The 22,947-nt window shown below is 36.4% G+C and overlaps 1 protein-coding gene across 1 annotated transcript; it reads left to right on the top strand.

Moving 5' to 3' along the window:
* Positions 1-8,124: 8,124 nt before the first annotated feature.
* LOC113778250 (callose synthase 5) lies at positions 8,125-22,805 on the top strand. Its single transcript, XM_027323583.1, has 42 exons — positions 8,125-8,275; positions 8,380-8,480; positions 9,190-9,311; positions 9,409-9,505; positions 9,608-9,718; positions 9,823-9,951; positions 10,039-10,131; positions 10,427-10,518; positions 10,618-10,744; positions 10,842-10,979; positions 11,069-11,145; positions 11,237-11,315; positions 11,396-11,521; positions 11,622-11,736; positions 12,679-13,022; positions 14,042-14,094; positions 14,186-14,246; positions 14,362-14,443; positions 14,529-14,578; positions 14,677-14,763; positions 15,254-15,376; positions 15,469-15,567; positions 15,659-15,739; positions 15,812-15,972; positions 16,487-16,610; positions 16,704-16,798; positions 16,922-17,027; positions 17,243-17,394; positions 17,751-17,860; positions 17,961-18,083; positions 18,176-18,244; positions 18,533-18,722; positions 18,830-18,941; positions 19,027-19,146; positions 19,219-19,334; positions 19,417-19,500; positions 20,014-20,126; positions 20,257-20,486; positions 21,205-22,002; positions 22,141-22,191; positions 22,304-22,489; positions 22,575-22,805. The coding sequence occupies exons 1-42, from the start codon at positions 8,152-8,154 to the stop codon at positions 22,803-22,805; spliced, it is 5,682 nt and encodes a 1,893-aa protein (XP_027179384.1). The 5' UTR covers positions 8,125-8,151.
* The last annotated feature ends 142 nt before the right edge of the window (positions 22,806-22,947 follow it).

The raw sequence follows: 22,947 nt of genomic DNA, 5'->3' as shown, positions 1-22,947 counted from the left end.
AGTTAGATTTTGATGAAAATTTGAAGAGCAAAAATGGAGGGTTAGAGCTAATGTGACAAGGGTGATTTCTTTCCTATCACTTTCTCTTTTGTATTTGAATTCATGTTTAACTATAATACAAGTTTGGATCTTGTTCTTCACGTTTAATTAAAGTTTATGTCTAGAGTTATGGATGAACTTTCTATATCTGGTTAGTGATGTTTACTTGGTTATTTGATGATATTATTTTGACCAAGTTATTTATCACTTTTGCTTTTCCAATCATGATTAACCGACCATTAATTATGATAATCTTAAGGTGTTAAGTTTGCAATGAGAATTGAGATTTAATACTAGTTTAAGAAAGTGATAAACCTAGAGAGTTCACTCACGAAAGTAGAGGTGCACCTTTGTGATTTTAGTGACTTGTTTCATGTAATCTTATAGAAGAGATGAGCTTGTAGTTAGTTTCATAATCTCAAAAGTAGGTATGAATTAACTATAGGTATAGTTGGTACACTGGCGAAAGCGGGTATCACGTATATTAGGAAATTACACCTGTGACGCTCCCACTTCTCCCAAGGGCGAACCCGAGGGTATCGGCGGGACGCCTGCCTAACTCGCGTCAGGACTCAAAAACACAAAGCAATAAAAACTAGATAAATCAAAAGCGTACTATTCACAATATATACAACCCCAAAAGAGTTCTATTTACATTCTCAAAAGGAGTTATCCAAACTACTACATTATCCTATGCTAGTATTCAAAAGTAGGAAGTAGACCCAAAGAGGGGTGCTTATACAGATCACCAAAATAAGAAGAAACATCTTAGTTGTCCGGCTATTACAAACCAAGCCTAACTATTCTAGTGATAGTGCCAAAAGTTTCCCGCGTCGGCCCCTGTTAAGGAAAACAAAGAAAAAGGGGTAAACTATATGTTTAGTAAGTAAACAGGGGTAAAAACGTAAATTTTACATTAAGACGAACAATTACGTCACAAAGATGTCCAATCGAAAATATAAAAGTAACAACACAAATTAAGGATACAGGTTGGCTCCAAAGCCACGTCATGTGCCATGGGTGACCTCCTGTTGACCACCGGTAAGGGTCCGTAGAACTCCACTTGTACTCCCACCTAACACCTTATCACCCTTACTGGCCAGTCACCTCACGAAATGGCTCGAGCAAACGAAACGAAATTGAACTTGACTCACAAGCTCGGTTCACAAACTTGGTTCACAAAACCACAAACTTGTTGACTTTAAGACTAGGTTGGACTGGTTTCGATCAAACCCCGGTCGGCTCGAATAGTCCGTCTAGGTCTTGAGATCGGGCCCCACAAAAGTCACCCCGAACTACAAGCTCAAGGGTTCAACACCAAAATAATTCATATATGCACATCTCATAAAGAAGCACATGTGCAAAGTAGGGTTTAGGTCGAGTGTGATCAAGTACACCCTCGCCTAAGTACCCTCTCATCCACATCAAAGCACATAAGCAAGTTGTACACAAAAACGGCCTGAATACTTACACAGAGAGCAAGTATAGCAAAAGTACGAAGATCACATCACGTGACAGCTAGTAGGCCCCAGTGGCACCGTCTAACCCGTCACCGTCTGAAATAAAAGATTGCACCACATTACTACATAAACGACTACTAAAATGCATAAATCAAGCAAAACGGCAAAACAGGCATATGCACGCGCGGAAATGGCAAACGGAAACGGGCAGATTTGGCACCTAGAACTGTTTTGATCAAATTTCAGGATACGGTTATCGGATCGAAGTACAAAAGGTACCATTGAGAAGCTAAGAAGAAGGGCTACAACTTTTATGAAAACACCTCAAGTCAAATCTCAATGGAACTAGGACAAAAATGCACAAGACAGTCCCATCCGTTTCAATTCAAGTTACCGAGCAGGCCCTGTTTGAATGACTATAACTCATAACTCAAAAATCAGAATCAAGAAATTCTAGAGGCGTTGGAAATCTCATTTATAAGGCTATAACTTTTGTGTTTTGATGAAAAGCTGAATCGGTACAGAGCATAGGGAAAAATGGGTCCAAAGTTCCTGTCAGAACTGTCCAATTTCAAAGGCAGTTCTGACACCCGATCTTGTTTTGGATATAACTAGAGCTACGGAACTCGGATTTGGACGCACTTTATACTATTTGGAAGCTGAGACAAAGATCTACAGTTCTTATGAAGACCTCAATACCCAATTCCTTCGTTATCAATGTGAACTGAGCACGGGCAGAAGCAAAATCAAGAAACGTAGCACAATTCAGAGTTTAGAATAGAAGCAAGGGTTTTGGCCATAACTCAGGCTACACAGATCTGTTTGCCCTGAAATTTTGCAGGCACAACAAAAACTTAAGAAGCTACAACTTTCATGTTTTGGAAAAACCCTGAATCAGTACGTAGCATAAAGAAAAATGTAGCCAAAGTTCAGGTTCTGGGCTGCCTTGTTTTCCAGTTTATCCGGTTTCGCACGTCCCAAACGCATGGTCCGTTGCTATGGTTCTCATGCAAGTTTTCTACTTGATTTAACCTTGTTTGTTGTAGGTTATCCTTAGCTAAACAAGGTCGTTCATGACCAGGATTCAAAGGAAAAGAAAACAACTGAGTTTGGTTTCGTTTCGGCGGCTAGCTGCAAATCTGGTGCATCTGCAAATTTGGTGCAGCTGTGCATGCATCGGATTTGCATGCATCTAGCAACAAAATTTTATTGGTTAGTTCCTTAGGATTCCCTTCAATCTCAGGTTCCAGCTAGCATGTAAGGAATGACTCAAGAACTAAACAAAACTTGAGACTAAATTCAAGAGCTAAACAGAACCTTAGCTCATTTATGCTTTTTAGCTATAAATTCTGATGCAAAACGTTTTCTTGAACCAGAACTCATTCTATTGCTAAACTCATCATATAAAGCTCAAGTTTAACTAATTAAACCAACTTTTACAGGTTTCTATAGCTAAACGTGACATAATATCAGAAACCAGAGGTAACACTTCCATGCATCTTCTTATCAGAATTTAGTTCAAAGTTCTTACGGCCTGCATCAGTCCAGAATTATTCGAGCTTTAGATTAGAAATTTCCCTCAGTTGAAGCTCAACTTACAGGTTAAACATATACTCAGGACATATGAATGTTATTCACGATCTTACCTCTAGTCCTAAGCTTTAGAAATTGCAGCCGAAATCAGTTCCTTTCCAGCTTCTCCTGCCTTCCTTACTGTATTTTCCTTATCTTTGGTTGTTTGGTGATAAACTAGCTAAGCTCTTGCTCTCACTTCCGCACTCTCTGTTTTCCTCTCGATGTTAGTTGATAAGAAGAAGGTCTGCAGTTTCATTTTGCTCTCCTCCACCGCCCAGGCATTCTTAACAATTGGTCTCTCTTAGCTGCACTCGGTCGGTCTCTGCTTACATAGCAAAGTTGGTAGTTTTCTCCCTGACAACTGTCCCAATAAGTGTTATTCACCGCCCAAGTCTTAGCTAACCTCATTTCCACCGCTTAGCCTAACAAATTTGCATTTGGTTCAATGAAATGTGTCATTTTCTCTCGATTGTTTTCTAATTTCTAATAGTTTGTCTTGGCTTCATGGTAGTTATAATAGGATTTTAGGGTTAGGTTGGTCTTTTAGTTATAGTTTAATTACTCTCTAAGGTCTAAAATTTTGTGATTTCATGTATAAATTCCTAACTTCATTTGTATTTTCGGAAAAATTTTTCTTACATTGATTTTGACACATTTCACTTTAAGAAAACCTCATTAGACATGTACTTCATAGATTTTCATAGACATGTACACTAGAGGTTTTGCTAGTTTAGGGTCTTCTAACCTTTTAAAACCTACTTAACCTTTAAAAAAATAAATCGAATCCTATACTTACCTGTACCAAAACACACACTAGTATATCGAATTTTTAACTACAACTCGAATTTGTAATTAATACAAAAACTAGGGTTTTATAAATAATCCAAAGTAGGGTTTTCTAATAAATTCGTACAAAATAGAACAAAATGCTCTTAATATCACATAATATCAAAATTAATGACTAACCGGGGTCTCACAACACCATAACTAACCAAGATAATAACATTCAATTAACCGGTAACTTCATTTGCAAGAGTAATAAGGAATTTCATATCTCTAGCAGCTTTATATTGTTATTTTTAGGGCAAAAAACCTCAGTGGCTACTGAACTATTGGTCGGATCATGTTTTGGCCATCAAACCATTTTTCATCAGTAATTGGCCACTAAATAATTTAATCAGTAAACCCGTGATCATTTAGTCGATAATTGATCTTAATTTGTGAAATTAGTAGTACACGTGGCAAAGCGCGAGGGCAATTTTGTCCAACAACTACATGATCCTATTTCACAGATTAACTGCTAATTTTACACATTAAGAGCAATTATCGATCAAATGGTCACGGATTTACTAATCATATTGTTTAGTGCCAATTACTGACAAAAAATAGTTTGATGGCCAAAATATGATCCGATCAATAGTTTAGTGGTTGCTGAGGTTTTTTACCCTTATTTTTATTACTTTTATCTTATATTTATAGTGTAGATTTATTTTCTTACACTTGTGATAGTCTAAATAATAAGGAAGTTCGAAAACCATCGGTAATTGACACTCTTCCCTGTGGGTTCGACCTATAATATCGTATACTCAATCACGACTCATATACATACGAAAAATCATATGTGAGATATTTAGAAATTTATAAATGTAAAATTTGACTGTGAATGAATTAATTGTTATATATATACCTCGTACTCGTCAATGGACGACTATGCAGTCAAATGGGATATTAGATGGGTAAACCAAGATGCTGCATGAACGAGAGTAAAATGCAAGGATGAACACCATTATTAGATGCTGTTTGCTTTTAAAGTTGATCTAGGTGATGATTTCCTTGTGATTAAGCCTATGGAACCACAGTACACTTGTGTTCAAACTTTTTACCACCAAAGAGCAACTTTAGGTTTCTTAGTTGGAAAATACGTTGACAAAAAAAAGTTAGAAAATATGTAGATTTTTTTAAGGTTGAACAAAAGAGTGACTATTAATAAATTTAGGGAAGAGGTCCATTTTGGAATTGAGCGTATAAATCATTATAGCCTAGGTATACGAGACATTCATGAAAGTAAAGACCTTAGTCCACAGTAGTTATAAAGATCAGTACAAAAGGCTATGAGATTATTGTAATGAGTTGTTGAAGTGTAATTTGAGATTCACGGTATATGAATATAGAATTAGATAAAGGCACATGGATAGATAGATTTTAAAGGCTGTATATCTACTTTGAGACACTAAAGAAAGGATTTAAGTATGGATGTAGGCATCTGATTAAAGTAGATGGCTGCTATTTAAGAGGTCCACATCCTGGGGTACTGTTAACAACTATAAGGATAGATCCAAATGACTGCCTTTATCACATTGCTTATGCAGTAGTAGAAGCTAAAAATAAGAGGTTTTGAAAGTGATTCATTGAATTTTTGAAATATGACCTATTCATTCATGACCAAAGAAATTGGACATTCATTAGTGACAGACAAAATGTGGTAAATCATATTTGATTTTTGACTAGTGCTTGTTAACTTAAGTACATGTTACTTGTTGTTGTTTTTTTTTTTTTTAATTTTTCCCTTCAAAATAGGATTTAGGGACTAGAATATTCTTATTTTAAGAGAAAGGAAGGAGAAAACTAAACAAAAAAAAAGGGAAAAAGTAAAAGAAAAAGGAATAGATAATAAGAAAAGAAAGGGCATTTTTTTCCCTTAAGGTTTTAAAGGGAAAATGATCCAAATAGTTATTCAACCTCTTTTACTGAACCACTTTTGATTTTCGATTTTAATTTGAAATAATGTTGTCGCTAAACTTTTATTATTGGCCAATTTGGTCCTTCCACATTAACTTCGGATAATGTCATCTGTTAACTTTTATTATTATTGTTGGGCCAACTGGGTAGTCCAAATTTTTATTGACCAACTTGTAAAAAAGTAAAGTTATTAATTTCTATTTTTGATCACTGAATCAAGTCTTAAAATCAATAAAAAATAAAAAAGGCCTAAAAGCTTAAAACAGACTAGCTCTACAAAACGGTGGAAAATGCTTAAAACAAAAGAGTAATATCCCAGCTCAACTTTTTTTTGTCATAAATTTTATTAGGGAATGTCCAACTGTGCATTGAGAATTTACAATAGTCAATTGAGTTTTATGGTAAGCAGTTGAGTTGCGCAATATTTTTTTTTGTAAGCAATTTTCCCTTCCCTGATTTGTATTTCATAAGTTTTTGGTATTTTTGTTGTCCATGGTCAAAGAATATGCATTGAGGATTTTGTTCCTCCTAAAGTTGGTTAGTAAAAAGCAGAAAACCAAATTGGCCCAATTATAAAGTTAAGTGACGATATCATCTCAAATTATAGTTGAAGGATGAAATTGTATGAATTATGTAAGTGAAAGGATGACATTGTCCCAAACTAGAGTTGAATTGAGCTCAACTTGGCTTAACTCGAATTGAGCTTAAATTCAGAAAAGAATAAAGTAGGGCGAGCATTTCTTGAGTCAAGCATCTAATATTGCATGTATATTTACTTACATCCTTATTTTAATTGCATTATTTATAGTTTTCCTAATAATGCATTTGGGTTGAGAAATTATTTCGTGAAACTTTGCATAAATGCATTACATTACAAAAAAATTACTACACTATATTCTCTAAAATTATATTCAAAAAAATAATCTACAACCGAAATGCACTCATAAGAACATTTGTAAAACTTTTTGAAGGTAAATTGTGAGTTGTCATGATAACCAAAAAAAAAGAGAAAAAGGTAATGAAAGAACCAATTTAACCAATATTCCAAGAAAAAAATTGTTTGAGAAAAGAGCACCAAAAAAAAAAAAGACAAAAAAAGAAAGAAAGAGAAAAGAGAAGAAATCAGTTGAGACCAATTCAACTGTCAAAACCCGGTGACCTCTCAGCTCCAACCACGTACTCCCTCCCCAGCTCCAACTGTCCCTCTCGTCTCCGTATCAACCCATGGGTCCCACCAATTTTCCCTCTTCTTCCTCTCTCTCTCTCCATTTAAATTTCCCCCTTCCTTCCCTCCATCTCTACCATCCAACGCCCCTTCCCTTCAGCTGCCTCCGCTCATCGGTACGGACCTATAATCCTCTCTCCAATCTGCATTATTCTCATTTCTAACTTCCGCTTCTCTCCTCTCTCTCAATTTCTTCTCTCTCAAATTCGTTGAACAATTTATTCTCACTTTTTTTCTTTTTCGTGTTTTCATCAATCATAATAATTGCAGGCGAAGGCTAGCTGTCTTCTTTCTCTCCTTCTTGATCGTAAGCAATCTTCTGTTCTGTTTTCGGTTTTACATTGTTAATATTAGTCAAGCATTTAGGAAAATATTAGTAAACAGGTACATTTTTTGCTAGTTAATTTGGTTGTTCCAGTATCTCCTTCGACTTATCAATCTCTGCAACAATTTTTGAGTAATCAATTTTAGATTTTTTTTTTGAGATTTGAATGTATGTATTTGTGTATATTTAATGATCTCCGGTTTTTTTTTGAATGATTAACTTATTGGAAGAAATTAAGAAGAAAACATTATTAGGTAGGTGCATTTTAAAGTTAGTTAAGAATCAATTCATTAATTTGTGCATATATATCTCTCTGTGTGTGTAATTATTATCGAAAGAAATTAGGAAGAAGGATGCAAATAATACAGTTTTGTTTTGTTTACGTAATTTGATTTTTTTGGATTGTTTCTTTCTCTTTATCGATTTTCTGCAACAATTTACGAGTAATTATGGTGTAGATTTAGGAAGGATCAAATTTATAGATATACATGAGTAATTGTGTGTGTGATAATGTGTAGATTTCAAGACAATTAAACGTTGATATATTGTTTGTTTGGATCAGAGATAGGAGAATTGCAGGCAGAAAAGCGAAGGGGAGATAGAGAGAGGAGAGAGAAAAGGTGGTGAGTTAGTTTAGAAGCTTGGTACTGGATGGTTGGCTAGCTTGATAGGGCTAGCTAGCTAGCGAAGCGGAAGAGTAGACGGAAAAAATGGCGTCGACGACGGGACAGGAATCGGCGACGCCGACGGCAGGCGCCTTGTCGAGGCGGCCGTCCCGGAGCGCTGCCATGACAACGTTCTCCATGGAAGTCTTCGACACTGAGGTCGTTCCTTCGTCGCTTCAGTCCATAGCTCCCATTCTCCGAGTCGCCACAGAAATCGAACAAGAACGCCCTCGCGTCGCCTATCTCTGTACGTAGCAAAAACTTTTCTCCACATTGATTTTATTATTATTTTTTTTGGTTTTGGAGAAATTTTTTCGTATATTTGGTTATATGATTTTCGTGTATGTATAGGTCGGTTTTATGCGTTTGAGAAGGCCCACAGATTGGACCAGACGTCGAGTGGACGTGGTGTACGGCAGTTCAAGACACGTCTTCTTCAGCGATTGGAGCGGGTAATTATTCCCTATTTTGATTTTTAATTGTGATCATTATTTCTCGCTTTATTCCTCTTCTTCTTTTTTTAAAAGGGAATTAATGTTGTTTCGGTGCATTTACATTTTAGTGATGTGAGAGAAGAGTAGAGGATTGAAATTGGGGGATAAAGTATGTATGACGTGTTGGGAAAGAAAGGGAGAATTTGGTAATTGAATGATATTTGTTTTTCTACCCAACGAATTAATTCAATTTTATACTCCTTTTTAATGGGGAGATGATGATTAGTAGAATAATGTACGAAATTTTTATAGTTTCAGGGATTCTATTGACTTCAATTGCACTTCTCACATTTGTGAGAAGGTTTTGAGTTAGACGAAAATGATGATTTATTTGTGTGCGCATTTATTTGATAAGCAATTTTGATGTACTACAAAGGGATATGGAGAGAGAGAGAGAGAGAGGAGCTCTGAACTAATAGTTTTATTATGCAATAAATTTCTATAGGTAAGTGAATCGAAAAAGTCTTAAATGGTTTGAGTATTTAGCTGATGTTTCAGTGCTCCTTTTGCATATTTGTAATGTCCAATTTCCAGATTTCCAGAAATCTCTTCGTGTTTGAATATCATATTTAAGAAATGTATTTTATATTGATCAATTCTTTTGGAAGATGAGGGCATTTTAACTTGCTGGGGTGCTTGAAGACTAATGGAATAAACTGTTATTCAGGACAATGCATCGAGTCTTGCTTCCCGAGTCAAAAAGACAGATGCGAGAGAAATTGAGAGCTTTTACAAACAATACTACGAGCATTATGTTTTGGCACTCAACAAGGGGGAGCAAGCTGATAGGTAATATAATCTATCCAGGGCTATTTTCATAGCTAAAAGATGTTGTGTTTGCTCTCATTGTCAATTGCTGTACTGGTACCAAACTTTCCTTCCGCAGGGCTCAGCTTGGCAAAGCTTACCAGACTGCTGGAGTTCTTTTTGAAGTGCTTTGTGCAGTTAACAAGACTGAAAAAGTTGAGGAAGTTTCTGCTGAGGTCAGTCTTTGTAGAATATCAATTCGTTGTTGATTCCAAAACTATCTACCATGTACTTTCTGATTTTGGGATAAGAAGCTCTCTATTTGATGATGTGAACAGATTATGGCCGCAGCAAATGATGTCCAAGCCAAGAAGGAAATCTACGCTCCTTATAATATTCTTCCTCTGGATTCTGCTGGGGCATCTCAGTCCATTATGCAGCTTGATGAGGTTGCACATTTGCCTTGATCTTGACAAAAAACTGGACTGTTTTATCCCATATAGAAATATATGTGGCTAAGATGATAGACTCCTACTATTTTGCTTCATACCAGGTTAAAGCTGCTGTTTCTGCTCTCCGGAACACACGAAATTTGAATTGGCCGGCCACATTCGAGCAGCAAAGACAGAAAATTGGGGAGTTGGACCTTCTCGATTGGCTGCGTGCCATGTTCGGGTTTCAGGTACTTAAGAGATACTTAATTATCTTTATCACTTAATGATCATGTGTTTGTCAAGGTGATCATTTATCATGGGTTTGACGTCTACAGAGGGACAATGTCAGGAACCAGAGGGAACATCTAATTCTATTGCTTGCTGATATTCACGCAAGGCTAGTTCCGAAGCCTGAGCCACTGAATAAGGTATGGAACGCTGTATGATGTGAGAATCTGAATTTGTTGCGATAACAGAATCAATTTTTAGCTTCTTGTATCATTTGTGTTACCACCCACGTTTAATGAATGATATAAAATTGCATTTTGACCGACTTATGAGTTGATTTTGAACTGGTCCTGTATCATATTCCTGCATCTACATTTTGCTCACTCTAGCGATTGTTGTTGAACCATCTAATTGCCCTTTCTATTACTTTTTAAGTAAAATTCTTTGCCTGTGCTTGTCAAAAGAGTAAGTACTAAACGTGCAGCTGATTGGCAGCTTGACGATCGTGCTGTTGATGCACTCATGAACAAGATTTTCAAAAACTATAAAACATGGTGCAAATACTTGGGAAGAAAACACAGCTTACGGTCAGATAATTTTCATCTTCCTTCTATTTACTTATTTTCATTTCTTACCTTGAATGATCTTGAACTTCTGATCTGAATTATGACTGTTCTTGCTTCTAGTCTCCCTCAAGGACAAGAGGAAGTGCAACAAAGGAAACTACTATACATGGGTCTCTATCTTCTTATATGGGGTGAAGCTGCTAATGTCCGGTTCATGCCAGAGTGCCTATGCTACATATTTCATAATGTCAGTGCTTCAATTTTCCTTACAATGATCGTACTATTGATTTTATTAGAAATAAACATGAAAGTATATCACGTGGTAATGTTTATGCACATTTCAGATGGCTTATGAACTCCATGGTCTTTTGGCTGGAAATGTCAGCATCGTCACAGGAGAAAACATCAGGCCTTCTTATGGTGGAGATGACGAATCTTTTCTGCGGAAGGTCATAACACCTATTTACCGAGTAATTGAAAAGGTACTTTCATGCATAAATTGCACATAATTTTTTTTGACATTGAGAGTGTCTCTCTAGAGGTTAGCTTTTTGGTGCTTATTTTCCACCAGGAAGCCAAAAAGAGCAAAAATGGAAAAGCCCCGCATTCAGATTGGTGCAATTATGATGACCTCAACGAGTACTTCTGGTATGCATACGCTTAAATGGTTTATTTGATGACTAAACATGAAATGCTTGTTCATTTTCTTTAGAAGCATTACATGGTCAACATCCTCCAGGTCTACTGATTGCTTCTCTTTGGGTTGGCCTATGAGAGATGATGGTGATTTCTTTAAATCAATACGCACTGTGGGTCAGGTCTGTATTTATTCCAATCCAGTTTCCTTTCATTATTTGTTAGTCTTCTGCATTTTTTCTTCATACAACTCCTATTTTAGGGAAAACATGCGTCTAGAAAGAAGCCAGGAAAAACAGGCAAATCCTATTTTGTTGAGACCAGAACATTTTGGCATATATTCAGAAGTTTTGACCGTCTCTGGACATTCTATATACTTGCTCTTCAGGTGATTGACTTAATCCAATAAAAAATTCATAAAACAAATTTTTCCTTTATCCTAATTTTGGTGGTTGATTCAGCAGTTGACTGGAATTGTTTTGTCGCAGGCCATGGTTATAATAGCTTGGAGTGATGTTTCTTTAATTGACATTTTCCAAAAGGATATCTTATACAAGCTGTCCAGCATTTTCATGACAGCAGCCTTTTTGCGCTTCCTTCAGAGTATGTAATTCTTGTTTGGTTTCTGCAGCAATAACTTTGATGCCTTTAGTAGTTGTTCTCAAACCTTATCAAATGCTATCATGCTTCTGCAATGCCAAATGGTTTTTCATTTTTATGATTTTTTTCTAATAATATTTTGTTTGTAAGAGTTGATGAAATGCTAATATTGGAAGATAATCAAAGGACCTAGAATTCAAATTCGTTTCTGACATACAATAGTTTCCTGCCACCCTTGTCATGTATTATGCTGCTCTATCATTCCTAGTGCTTTAGTTCAAGTTTCCTAGCCAATTTATTTATATTAGGTAACTGGTAGTATCTGATTTTGTCAAAAATGGTTTGTGACCTTCAGATGGTTGTAGAAATATCATGGTATGAAGCCTTTCACTTTTGTTATTCTAGAGATACTGCGATTTGGACTGTTTTAGTGTGATATCCTAAATCCTACAGCAAGCTAGATTCAGATGATTTTGTTTAAGTAGGCATTCTAATTTAATATAGCATCAAACTGTTGTTGTTCAAACATGGATAGAGGAAGAACTAGACTAGAGTGGGCTCTCAGTTTTGTTTTTTAATTAATTCACTGCTAATGATTTGGTATAGGGTGTGATAACCTGGGATTTTGTCTCCTCAGAAAATGTATAAATGAAATTTACTGCTATATTGCTCTCAGTTCACGTGATGTTGGATATAACATTGGGCATTTGGAAGAGAATGATTGTCTTCTTGCAGCCTTTTTAACTGACATCTTTGTTTCACAGCCTCTTTGATATGTGTTTTGCACCATCTGGGAACTGAAATGCTGCTTTAATAGTTTGCACCAAATACTTTCTCACTAGGCAGGGATTTAATTTTCTGTCATACTGTATTTTGGAATGTTAGGTCTCTGGTTTTGGGACTGCTCTGTTTAGAGATTAATATCCTTCTTGTATTCTTTACTAGGTATTTTGGACCTTATTTTGAACTTTCCCGGGTACCATCGATGGAAATTCACAGATGTAGCGAGGAACATTCTCAAGATAGTTATCAGCCTTGCATGGTCCATTGTCCTTCCCCTGTGTTACCTCCACCAAAATAATAACTCTTTTTTACGTTTGGGAAATATGAAAGATGTTTTATCCTTCCTTGATAAAATGAAGGGTATTCCTCCATTATATCTCATGGCTGTGGCTATATACCTTCTGCCTAATTTGCTGGCAGCAGTTTTGTTTATCTTTCCAATGCTCCGGCGCTGGATTGAGAACTCAGATTGGCTTATTATAAGGTTTCTTCTGTGGTGGTCACAGGTATGGTTCTTTACCTTTTCTTTTTCCTCTTTTTTGTTTCTTCTATTTTGATTTGAACATGGTGGGGGTTTTGACATGAAGTCAAACTGGTTCACTTGATGGTATATGAAGAGTTATAGAAGTGGTGGATTACGTGAAAAAATTACCTCCTATAAATATGAAGTGGAAATCCTGATATAAGTGCAAATATGGTAAGCTTCAATCTTTACTGTACACCGAGGAATAGAAGATAGCAATACTTAGATCTTTATTAAATTTCATCCATATAATTATCTGTCTCTAGGTTAAACAAGTTAACTAGATCTTTAATTCAGTGATTTAGTTATAGGTCGGGAGGAGAATTCTTCAAATAGCATTTTGTTAACGGTAAAAATTTTACTTGAATATACATGCAGTACAAGTGACATTTTTAGGTTCTGAATGCACACATAATTTTTGACAAATAATAATGCTGAAAATGATGTACGTCTTTATCTTTACATGCAAAAGTGTATCAGTAGCTAAAGATGATGACCTTTACTCCTCTCCATATTTGGTTAGTTCTTACTTTGTAGTCTCAATGTTTAAGCTTTTGGTGTAGTTTTTGCTTTTTAACAGTTCATAACTCTAATTGTTTCTCCACTGACATGCCAGTGAAATTGCTGGCTAGTTAATAATTGCACTATTACTTAGTTATTCAGAATTAAGTGTTAAAATTTTTTTGAATCACCTAAACTGGCTTTACAAAATAGGCTTTGGTTTCTGATAAAATTTCATGCGTTCAGCAGAATTATGCTTATTGTATTACATGACAAATCTATAACTGCATAGCAGATATATTTGTAATGCATAGATCGCAAAAAGTTCTTAGATACCCAAGGTATCTGAACATAGTTTTGGGCTTATCAACACAGTTCTTTTTTAATTGGTCTGATTCCTTGGTACTCAGAAACAATAAAGATGCATTTTCTAACAGTTGTTCCCATGAATGTCTCCTAAGACAATTACGTCTCTCAATGACTTGGCACTTGTTTTTGCAGCCAAGGATCTACGTGGGAAGGGGAATGCATGAAAGTCAATTTGCACTAATAAAGTATGTTGAACTAGGACCATCTTTGCACTAATGTCCTTTTAAGTACTATCATTTAACATGTTCTGAACCGTTCATATTCCACTGAAACCAGATACACTCTCTTTTGGGTCATACTTCTATGTTTCAAATTCGCAGTTAGCTACTTGATCGAGGTATTTGCCTCATCTCTAGTTTTTGTTTTTTTTTTGTTTCCACTATTAAGAAGAGGAAAGATTCTTTTTTGTTATTTACTAGCTCTTTGAATATGATGGTTATTTTAAACTCCAGATAAAGCCTCTGATAAAGCCGACAAAGGATATCATGAATATACGCAGAGTGCAGTATGCTTGGCATGAATTTTTTCCCTATGGTAGATGTTTTATTGTAGCATGTCGTTTCTTATACTTCTCCTTTATCCTACTTCCTTGACACTAAAGAAATTATACATGATGCAGCGAAGCACAACTATGGAGCTGTAGCTGCACTTTGGGCACCAGTGCTATTGGTGTGTCTTTCTTGTCTCCTCTTCTCGGTCTTACAAAGAAGTGAATAAGCTTCCTTGTCCAGAATAAGTATCTGATATGATTAAAAGTTATTATGCAGGTTTATTTTTTGGACACTCAGATTTGGTATGCAATTTTCTCGACCCTGTGTGGTGGTGTTATTGGGGCATTTGATCGTCTGGGAGAGGTACAAAACTTATATTCATGTATAAAAACCATCTGCAATGATCCTCTGCAATGGTCCTTAAAGGCTTAATCATGTATGAAAACCAAAACTTATATTCCAAAACTGAGAAATTTCAAGTTCGAATCAGAATTATTTCTTGAATGCAACTAGTAGAATGAAAGAAAGGGACTTTATTTTCTCATCATCACAGAAAAGACTATAATGTATTCCCTATTTTCAACACATCTTTGTAGCTTCGTAGGTGTAAAACTGTTCTTTCTTTTGGTTTGCACATTAGCAAATTTTCTGGTTACGTAAATTTTAAGCAGTTTGTTTATATCATTTTGTACATTTTGGTTACTTCTATGGATGTAAAATTACTCAGCATCCCTATGAGTAGCCACTTTTCATGCATTTATCATAATCATTCATTGTTTCCTGGTTTTTCTTCAAATGTCATCCTGTAATTTCTGCTGTGATCAAAGTCACATCCACATTTTTTTCTTCACAGATCCGCACCCTAGGCATGCTCCGGTCAAGGTTCCAGTCTTTGCCTGGTGCCTTCAACACATACTTAGTGCCTTCTAAAGGAACCAAGAAAAGAGGCTTTTCTCTGTCAAAACATTTCGATGAGGTTAATGTTCATTTGAGCAGCAATTGTGATAGGTACCAATGGTGTTAAGTATCCACCAAAGAAAATGGGGTAAAATTTATATGCATTTGCAGGTTACTGCAAGCAGGAGAAGTGAAGCTGCAAAATTTGCTCAGTTATGGAATGAAGTAATTTGTAGTTTTCGCGAAGAAGATCTCATAAGTGACAGGAAAGCCTCTGATAACTTACTTCTTCTCTGCCTGATCATTTTTTTATCCTTTTGGAGTTGGAGCCTAAATTGAGTATTTTTATTATTTCAGGGAGATGGATCTGTTATTAGTTCCTTATTCCTCAGATCCTAGTTTGAAGATAATTCAGTGGCCACCCTTTTTGCTTGCAAGCAAGGTAGCATTCATCTCCTGAAGTCTTTCTTAATCCTTTACTTTTTGTCCTGTTAATTTTTTTTTTGTTCTGCAGATCCCTATTGCACTTGATATGGCAGCCCAATTTCGATCAAAGGATGCTGACCTTTGGAAACGTATCTGTGCTGATGAATACATGAAATGTGCTGTTATAGAGTGCTATGAATCTTTCAAACTTGTTTTGAATGCCCTGGTTGTTGGGGAAACTGAGAAAAGGTTGTCTATTCCACTTCTCTATAGCTTTTGGCTTCTTGTCCTGTCTTCTACATGTTATCTACCTCTGCAGTCTAGAGATACTGCTGCAAAAGTTAGTTTCTTCAATATGGCTCTCATGATGCTAAATTACCTTTAGTTGGTTCTTGCTCATGGCTTTGATTATTTGTTGAACTTTGCAAATTTTTGGTTGTTATAGTATCTCGCTTTTTTCTTTTCCCTTGATCTCCCCCTATTGAGTCTCTGTTCCCCTATCGATCTATCTTTCCCTCTCTTTTTCTGTGGCTCCCTCTATCTCTCTTCCCCCCTGGTTGCCCCAATATCTGCATGTTGTTTAGCTTTTTGACTTGCAGGAAAGGTTCATGGCAAAACTTCTAGCTTTCTTAATTTTACTGTGTCCCATTTTATCACTTAGCCATCTCAGCCGTTATTGGAATTTTACTACTGTTGTCAAGGGTATTCTTGAATATTAGATCATATCATTATTCGGATGGTAATTCTGTTTAGTATGTTATAGGGTAATTGGAATCATCATCAAAGAAGTTGAAAGTAGTATTTCAAAAGGTACATTCCTCTCAAACTTCAGAGCAGGTTCCCTTCCTCAACTTGTTAACAAATTTGTGGAGCTTGTGGAGATATTGGTGAGTTAATAGCAAGAATTATTTATAGGATGCCAGACATTTTTCCACAAGTCTTAAAAGTAGTTTAATTCTTGTTCAAAACATTTGCTGCAGAAAGATGCCGATCCATCTCAGGGAGGTTCTGTGGTCTTTAAACTACAGGACATGTTAGAAGTGGTAACGCGGGACATGATGGTGAATGAAGTCCGGTAAGTAGATAGGTTGATAGCTATCAATTCGATATCTTTTTCATTTCTGGTGGCACAAACAGATTTTTGGTTCTTCTCTAGTATAGGTACACTGAATTCATTTGCTTGCTCATTTTATTTCAGTGAGCTGGTAGAACTTGGTCATACTAGCAAAGATTCTGGAAGACAGCTATTTGAAAAGTCAGCTATAGCCTACCCTCCTGTAGTTACAGCACAATGGGAAGAACAGGTATGCATATATTTTCAAATGTAGGATTTCATTCGTTAATATACCATGCCTCCTTTCCTTGTACTTGTACCATTCAATTAATGACTTATAAAAGGTCCTTGATCAATAACAATTGCAGCATTGTCATCAAAATGATCAGGACAGATGTGTCTACCTATATATGCAGAGCAACTGATTTTTTACCTATAACACATTGGATTGTGTTCCATTTGCAGATTAGTCGTCTTTATCTCCTCCTTACTGTGAAAGAATCTGCTATTGATGTGCCAACTAACCTTGAAGCACGTAGAAGGATTTCATTTTTTGCAAATTCATTGTTCATGGACATGCCACGGGCACCTCGAGTTCGTAAAATGCTCTCATTCAGGTAAGCTGCTGTTTGATAAATTAAATGGCATATTTGAGCTATAATGACCTTTTAATGACATAAGCTTTCTGATCTTGTTACTTGATGCTTCTGCTAATCCAATTTGTACTATAGAGAGATGCATATCCACATCTATGCAAGAATCTTTTGAGTACTTGATCAATTAATGAAAAATCATAAATATAGTTGTTCATCATATGGAAGTGTAGACTTCTATTTCAACCAGAAGAATAATACAAATTTTTTCTTTTCTTATTCAAGATGCATCAGTCATTGCCGATCCAAATTGGTAATTAAGCATTAGAACAGTTTTTAAATTTGAAAATGTAGTTACCCCATATCCACTGGAATTGCAGTGTCATGACTCCCTACTACAGTGAGGAGACTATCTTCTCAAAGACTGACCTAGAAATGGAAAATGAAGATGGTGTTTCAATCATATACTATCTCCAAAAGATTTATCCAGGTCCATCCTGATTACCCCTTGTTCTATTGATCATTGTTTTGGTTTTGCGTTGTTTAAATTATTGTGTTATTTATCCAACATCTCCCTATGTCCTTGTCAGATGAATGGAATAATTTTCTGGAACGTCTCAACTGTAATGAGTATGAAGTTTGGGAAAATGAGGAGAACATACTGCAGCTGCGTTACTGGGCCTCCTTAAGGGGACAGACTTTAAGCAGAACGGGTTTGTTATAGACACATTACTTATTGCACTTTTTTTATTTACATTTTTTGTTCAATACTTCTATATTTGTTACAAAATCATTCATTCTGCAGTTAGAGGAATGATGTACTATAGAAGGGCACTGAAGCTTCAGGCATATCTTGACATGGCTTCAGAAAGTGGTAAGAGGAAATTTATATCAATACTTCTGGAATTATGTCTCAACATCTTAAGAATTTGTTTTTTGACCCAGTTAGTAGATTTCTAGTTTCATAAATGATGACTGTGTAACTTTTACCCAACATCATACAGCATGACGCTCTGCAATTAATTTAAACCATCAATAAAACGAATTAATTGAACTGCACCCAATTTGTTTATCAAAATAAAAGCATATTTCATATAACCAAGTACCTTATTAAAGTAGTAATTACATTTTCTGTGTTTCTGATTGACTCTCAACTCTGCAGAGATACTCAAAGGGTATAGAGCAGTTACAATGCCATCAGAAGAAGATAAGAAAAGCCAAAGATCTATGTATACCCAAATAGAGGCTATAGCTGACATGAAATTTACATATGTTGCAACCTGTCAGAACTATGGAAACCAGAAGAGAAGTGGGGATCGTCGTGCGACTGATATTTTGAATTTGATGGTCAAGTAAGTTTTTTCTTTCTGGACATTGGATGTTGTGATTCGGTCTCTTGATTTCTTAATCCATGTGTTTATATGTTAATAATGTCTTATTTTTTGGTTTTCTCATTTAGCAATCCATCTCTTCGTGTTGCATTCATTGATGAAGTTGAAGAAAGGGAAGGTGGAAAAGTGCAGAAAGTTTATTACTCTGTATTGGTAAAAGCGGTCGATAATCTTGATCAGGTATAACCATATTTTATCCACAAAATATTACCGTGCTGATTCTCTTGTTGCTTCAAGTCTGACTATATTTTGGTTCATGATGAAGGAAATCTATCGCATAAAACTACCTGGTGCAGTAAAGTTGGGAGAAGGAAAGCCAGAAAATCAGAACCATGCTATCATTTTTACTAGAGGGGAAGCTCTGCAGACAATTGATATGAACCAGGTAAAACCTCAGATTTTTGAACCCGTAATAATTTAGATTGAGTCAGAAAACATGACAAACTTCCTTCTATAGGACAACTATTTGGAAGAAGCTTTTAAAATGCGTAACTTACTTGAGGAATTTAATGAGGATCATGGGGTGCGCCCACCGACAATTCTTGGTGTTCGCGAGCATATCTTCACTGGAAGGTAAGAATATCATGTTATGTAGCTTAGTTCAACTTGTTTCACCCCAAATTTTTCTCATCTAACACAATCTTAACATGAACAGTGTTTCGTCCTTGGCTTGGTTTATGTCAAATCAAGAAACAAGCTTTGTCACTATTGGTCAAAGAGTTCTTGCGAGGCCCTTGAAGTATGTTCTTTCTCACATCAAAGTGCAAGTTCTTTTGTATCTATTATCTAAACGTCTTCCTTACTGTAATTGTGGTCATTTGCCATCAAAGGAGTAATAGTTTGCGTATCTATTATCTAATGTGGGATAGATGGTCAAGTGAAATTTTATGACCTTTGAGTATTGCCAAATGAAATTTTAGGATAGGGGGTAGATAGATATCCACTTAAATTGTAAGTGTAATAATCCCATGCTTGGAGATGAAATGTTTTCCCTCTTCTTGGAAGGTCCTCATACCATTGTCTCTCCAAGACAATTTCTCACATCTTTTCAGATGCTTTTCTTTTAGACTGTTATATATTTTTCTGATGCCATTTTCTTTAGAGGACAAGAACGAACGTACATGTGTGTGGATATACTTTGATGAATGTATATATAAATTTTTATTGAGCTGTTTCCCCGATTTTTGTTTCTTCTTTGTTTGCAACTTGTTAGATAAACCTTAATTTCTTCTCTTGAAATGGGTTGGACTAGGGTTCGATTCCATTATGGACATCCTGATGTGTTTGATAGAATTTTTCACGTTACCCGTGGTGGTATCAGTAAAGCTTCAACGGGCATCAATCTCAGTGAGGACATATTTGCCGGTGAGTTTCCCAAATTTTCTGACTTCGTTATCTAGATTCACAATTGTTTCCAGTGGAAAGTGACATTAATGGTACATTTAAAGAAAGAAGGTTGACAGAGAATGATATTTCCATGATATTTGTTGTATAGGTTTCAATTCTACGTTACGACGCGGGAACATCACTCACCATGAGTATATCCAAGTTGGGAAGGGTCGAGATGTTGGTCTCAACCAAATCTCGCTTTTTGAGGCAAAGGTGGCATGTGGTAACGGGGAGCAGTCACTTAGCAGGGACATATACAGACTGGGGCATCGTTTTGACTTTTTCCGTATGCTGTCGTGCTTTTACACAACCACTGGATTCTATGCCGGCTCCATGGTAAGTTCAGGATACTGGTAGATATAAACCTGCATTGACACATGATAGTATTGTCTTTTAGGAATTCATAATGAAAATGTTGATCAAAATTGTTTGGCTGTGAACGTTTGGATCATTAATTAGAAAATTTATCTAACTTGTCTAGAAATATCAGAGGGATGAACATCTTTTTCTGCGGAAGTGTCTTTCCTGCTTATTAAATTGTAGAGGCATTATTCATGTGAATTTGATCAAATAATGTTGGCCTCAACTTAAGAGGGCAGGAAAGGTTTAGGAGGAACGAAACACTTTTCCTACCGTACATGGTGGCCAATTATTCTGAATAATTGTGTGTGGGTAAAGTTTGGAGAAAGGGAAAGATCTATACTTTTTCTGTCTTCTAGACAAAATGCAATACGATGATCTGGTGAATTATCTCTGAGACATGATTTTCTACATTGGGATATGCCTAAATCATGTAAAGTGAAATTTCAGAAACCAAGTACTATTTTCTGACTTGCATTTTTCAGTCTTGTGAATTGAAGCACTTTACAAAGTTCTGATTGTCCATGCAAGATAACCTTAAATTTTGTTTTAGTGTACATGCTGGAAGACAAACAATTCTTAGAGTACTGTATTTCTGTGCTAAATTTGTAGAGTAATTGAAAAATCTGGTTTGAGATATCCTATTGGTTGTCCTTTACCGGCTGACATGGGCTTTTTCTTCAAAACTGCACAGATGGTGGTCCTTACTGTTTATGCTTTCTTATATGGAAAGCTCTATCTTTCGCTCAGTGGATTGGAGCAGTCCATAATTAAATTTTCAAGATCCAGGAGAGATAACGCTTTGAGGACTGCAATGGCTTCACAATCTATTGTTCAGATTGGGTTTTTGACGATGTTGCCGATGGTTATGGAGATCGGTCTAGAGAGAGGGTTTAGAACTGCAGCTGGTGACGTAATAATCATGCAGCTCCAGCTCGCACCTGTTTTCTTTACCTTTTCTCTTGGGACGAAGGTTCATTATTTTGGGCGTACCATTATACATGGAGGGGCTAAATACAGAGCTACTGGTCGTGGCTTTGTCGTAAGACATGAGAAGTTTGCAGAAAATTACCGGATGTACTCAAGAAGCCATTTCACGAAAGCACTGGAGATTATGGTTTTGCTCATAGTTTATGAAATGTATGGATCAGCGGCTACGGAATCTGTTGCTTTCCTTTTTCTAACATTTTCAATGTGGTTTCTTGTGGTCTCGTGGTTGTTTGCTCCTTTCCTTTTCAATCCATCGGGATTTGAGTGGCAGAAGATAGTGGAAGACTGGGATGATTGGATGAAGTGGATAGGTAACCGTGGAGGTATTGGTGTTCCAGCAAACAAAAGTTGGGAGTCCTGGTGGGATGAGGAGCAAGAGCACCTGCAACATACAGGTTTCTTAGGGAGATTCTGGGAAATTTTCCTTTCCTTGCGCTTCTTCCTCTACCAGTATGGTATTGTTTATCATCTACATGTGGCAAATAATGAGAAAAGTATCATGGTAAGTGTGAGAACGAGCCATTGGACTGTGTGGTTTCTTTCTTCTTCCAAAGATACATCTTAGTTTTTGACTTGTGATCTAACATGCACTAAATGTCTATTTTCTTTTCTTTATTTTTTTTTCCCCGCTGCATTACAGGTTTATGGACTGTCTTGGCTGGTCATTGTTGCGGTGATGATTATTCTGAAGGTTAATTAGTGCACTCTAAGATCCTCCTCTTCATTGAAACAATTCATTTTTCTCCAGAAGATTGATTGTCTTTCCATGGTCGATGAAATTCTATTTATATATTTTTTTACAGATAGTGTCAATGGGAAGGAAGAAGTTCAGTGCAGATTTCCAGTTGATGTTTAGACTTCTGAAGATGTTCCTGTTTATTGGGTTTCTGGTGACCATTGGCATAATGTTCACTTTCCTCAGTCTTACGGTTGGAGACATTTTTTCCAGCTTATTGGCTTTCTTACCAACAGGATGGGCTCTACTTCAGGTGCATATCGCTTCTTAGGTCCATTTAAATCTTCATTGTCTGCATTGCAGTATGAAAGACTAAATAATTTGATTTTCGGGTGCAGATAGCACAAGCATGCAGACCTATTGTGAAGGGCATAGGGATGTGGGGTTCAGCCAAAGCTCTAGCAAGAGGGTATGAATACCTCATGGGGCTGGTGATCTTTACACCGATTGCCGTTCTAGCCTGGTTCCCGTTTGTCTCAGAATTCCAAACCAGACTGCTCTTCAATCAAGCCTTCAGCAGAGGACTTCAAATTCAGCGTATTCTTGCTGGTGGAAAGAAGCACAAATGAGCAAAAGATTTTTAATATGATCATACTACTACCGATTTTGTAGGACCTTTGCCAGGAGGATATGACACCGGCCCTGAAGGCGAAGCTTCATTTAATTAGCACAGAGATTTTTGAATGCACAGGGATCAATCAATCATGTATA

This window comes from Coffea eugenioides, chromosome 7 (genome assembly GCF_003713205.1).
Source record: "Coffea eugenioides isolate CCC68of chromosome 7, Ceug_1.0, whole genome shotgun sequence".
In the NCBI taxonomy this organism is placed as follows: Eukaryota; Viridiplantae; Streptophyta; class Magnoliopsida; order Gentianales; family Rubiaceae; genus Coffea; species Coffea eugenioides.
Note: the sequence above shows the minus strand (reverse complement) of the source record. Positions and strands in the feature narration are given on the sequence as shown.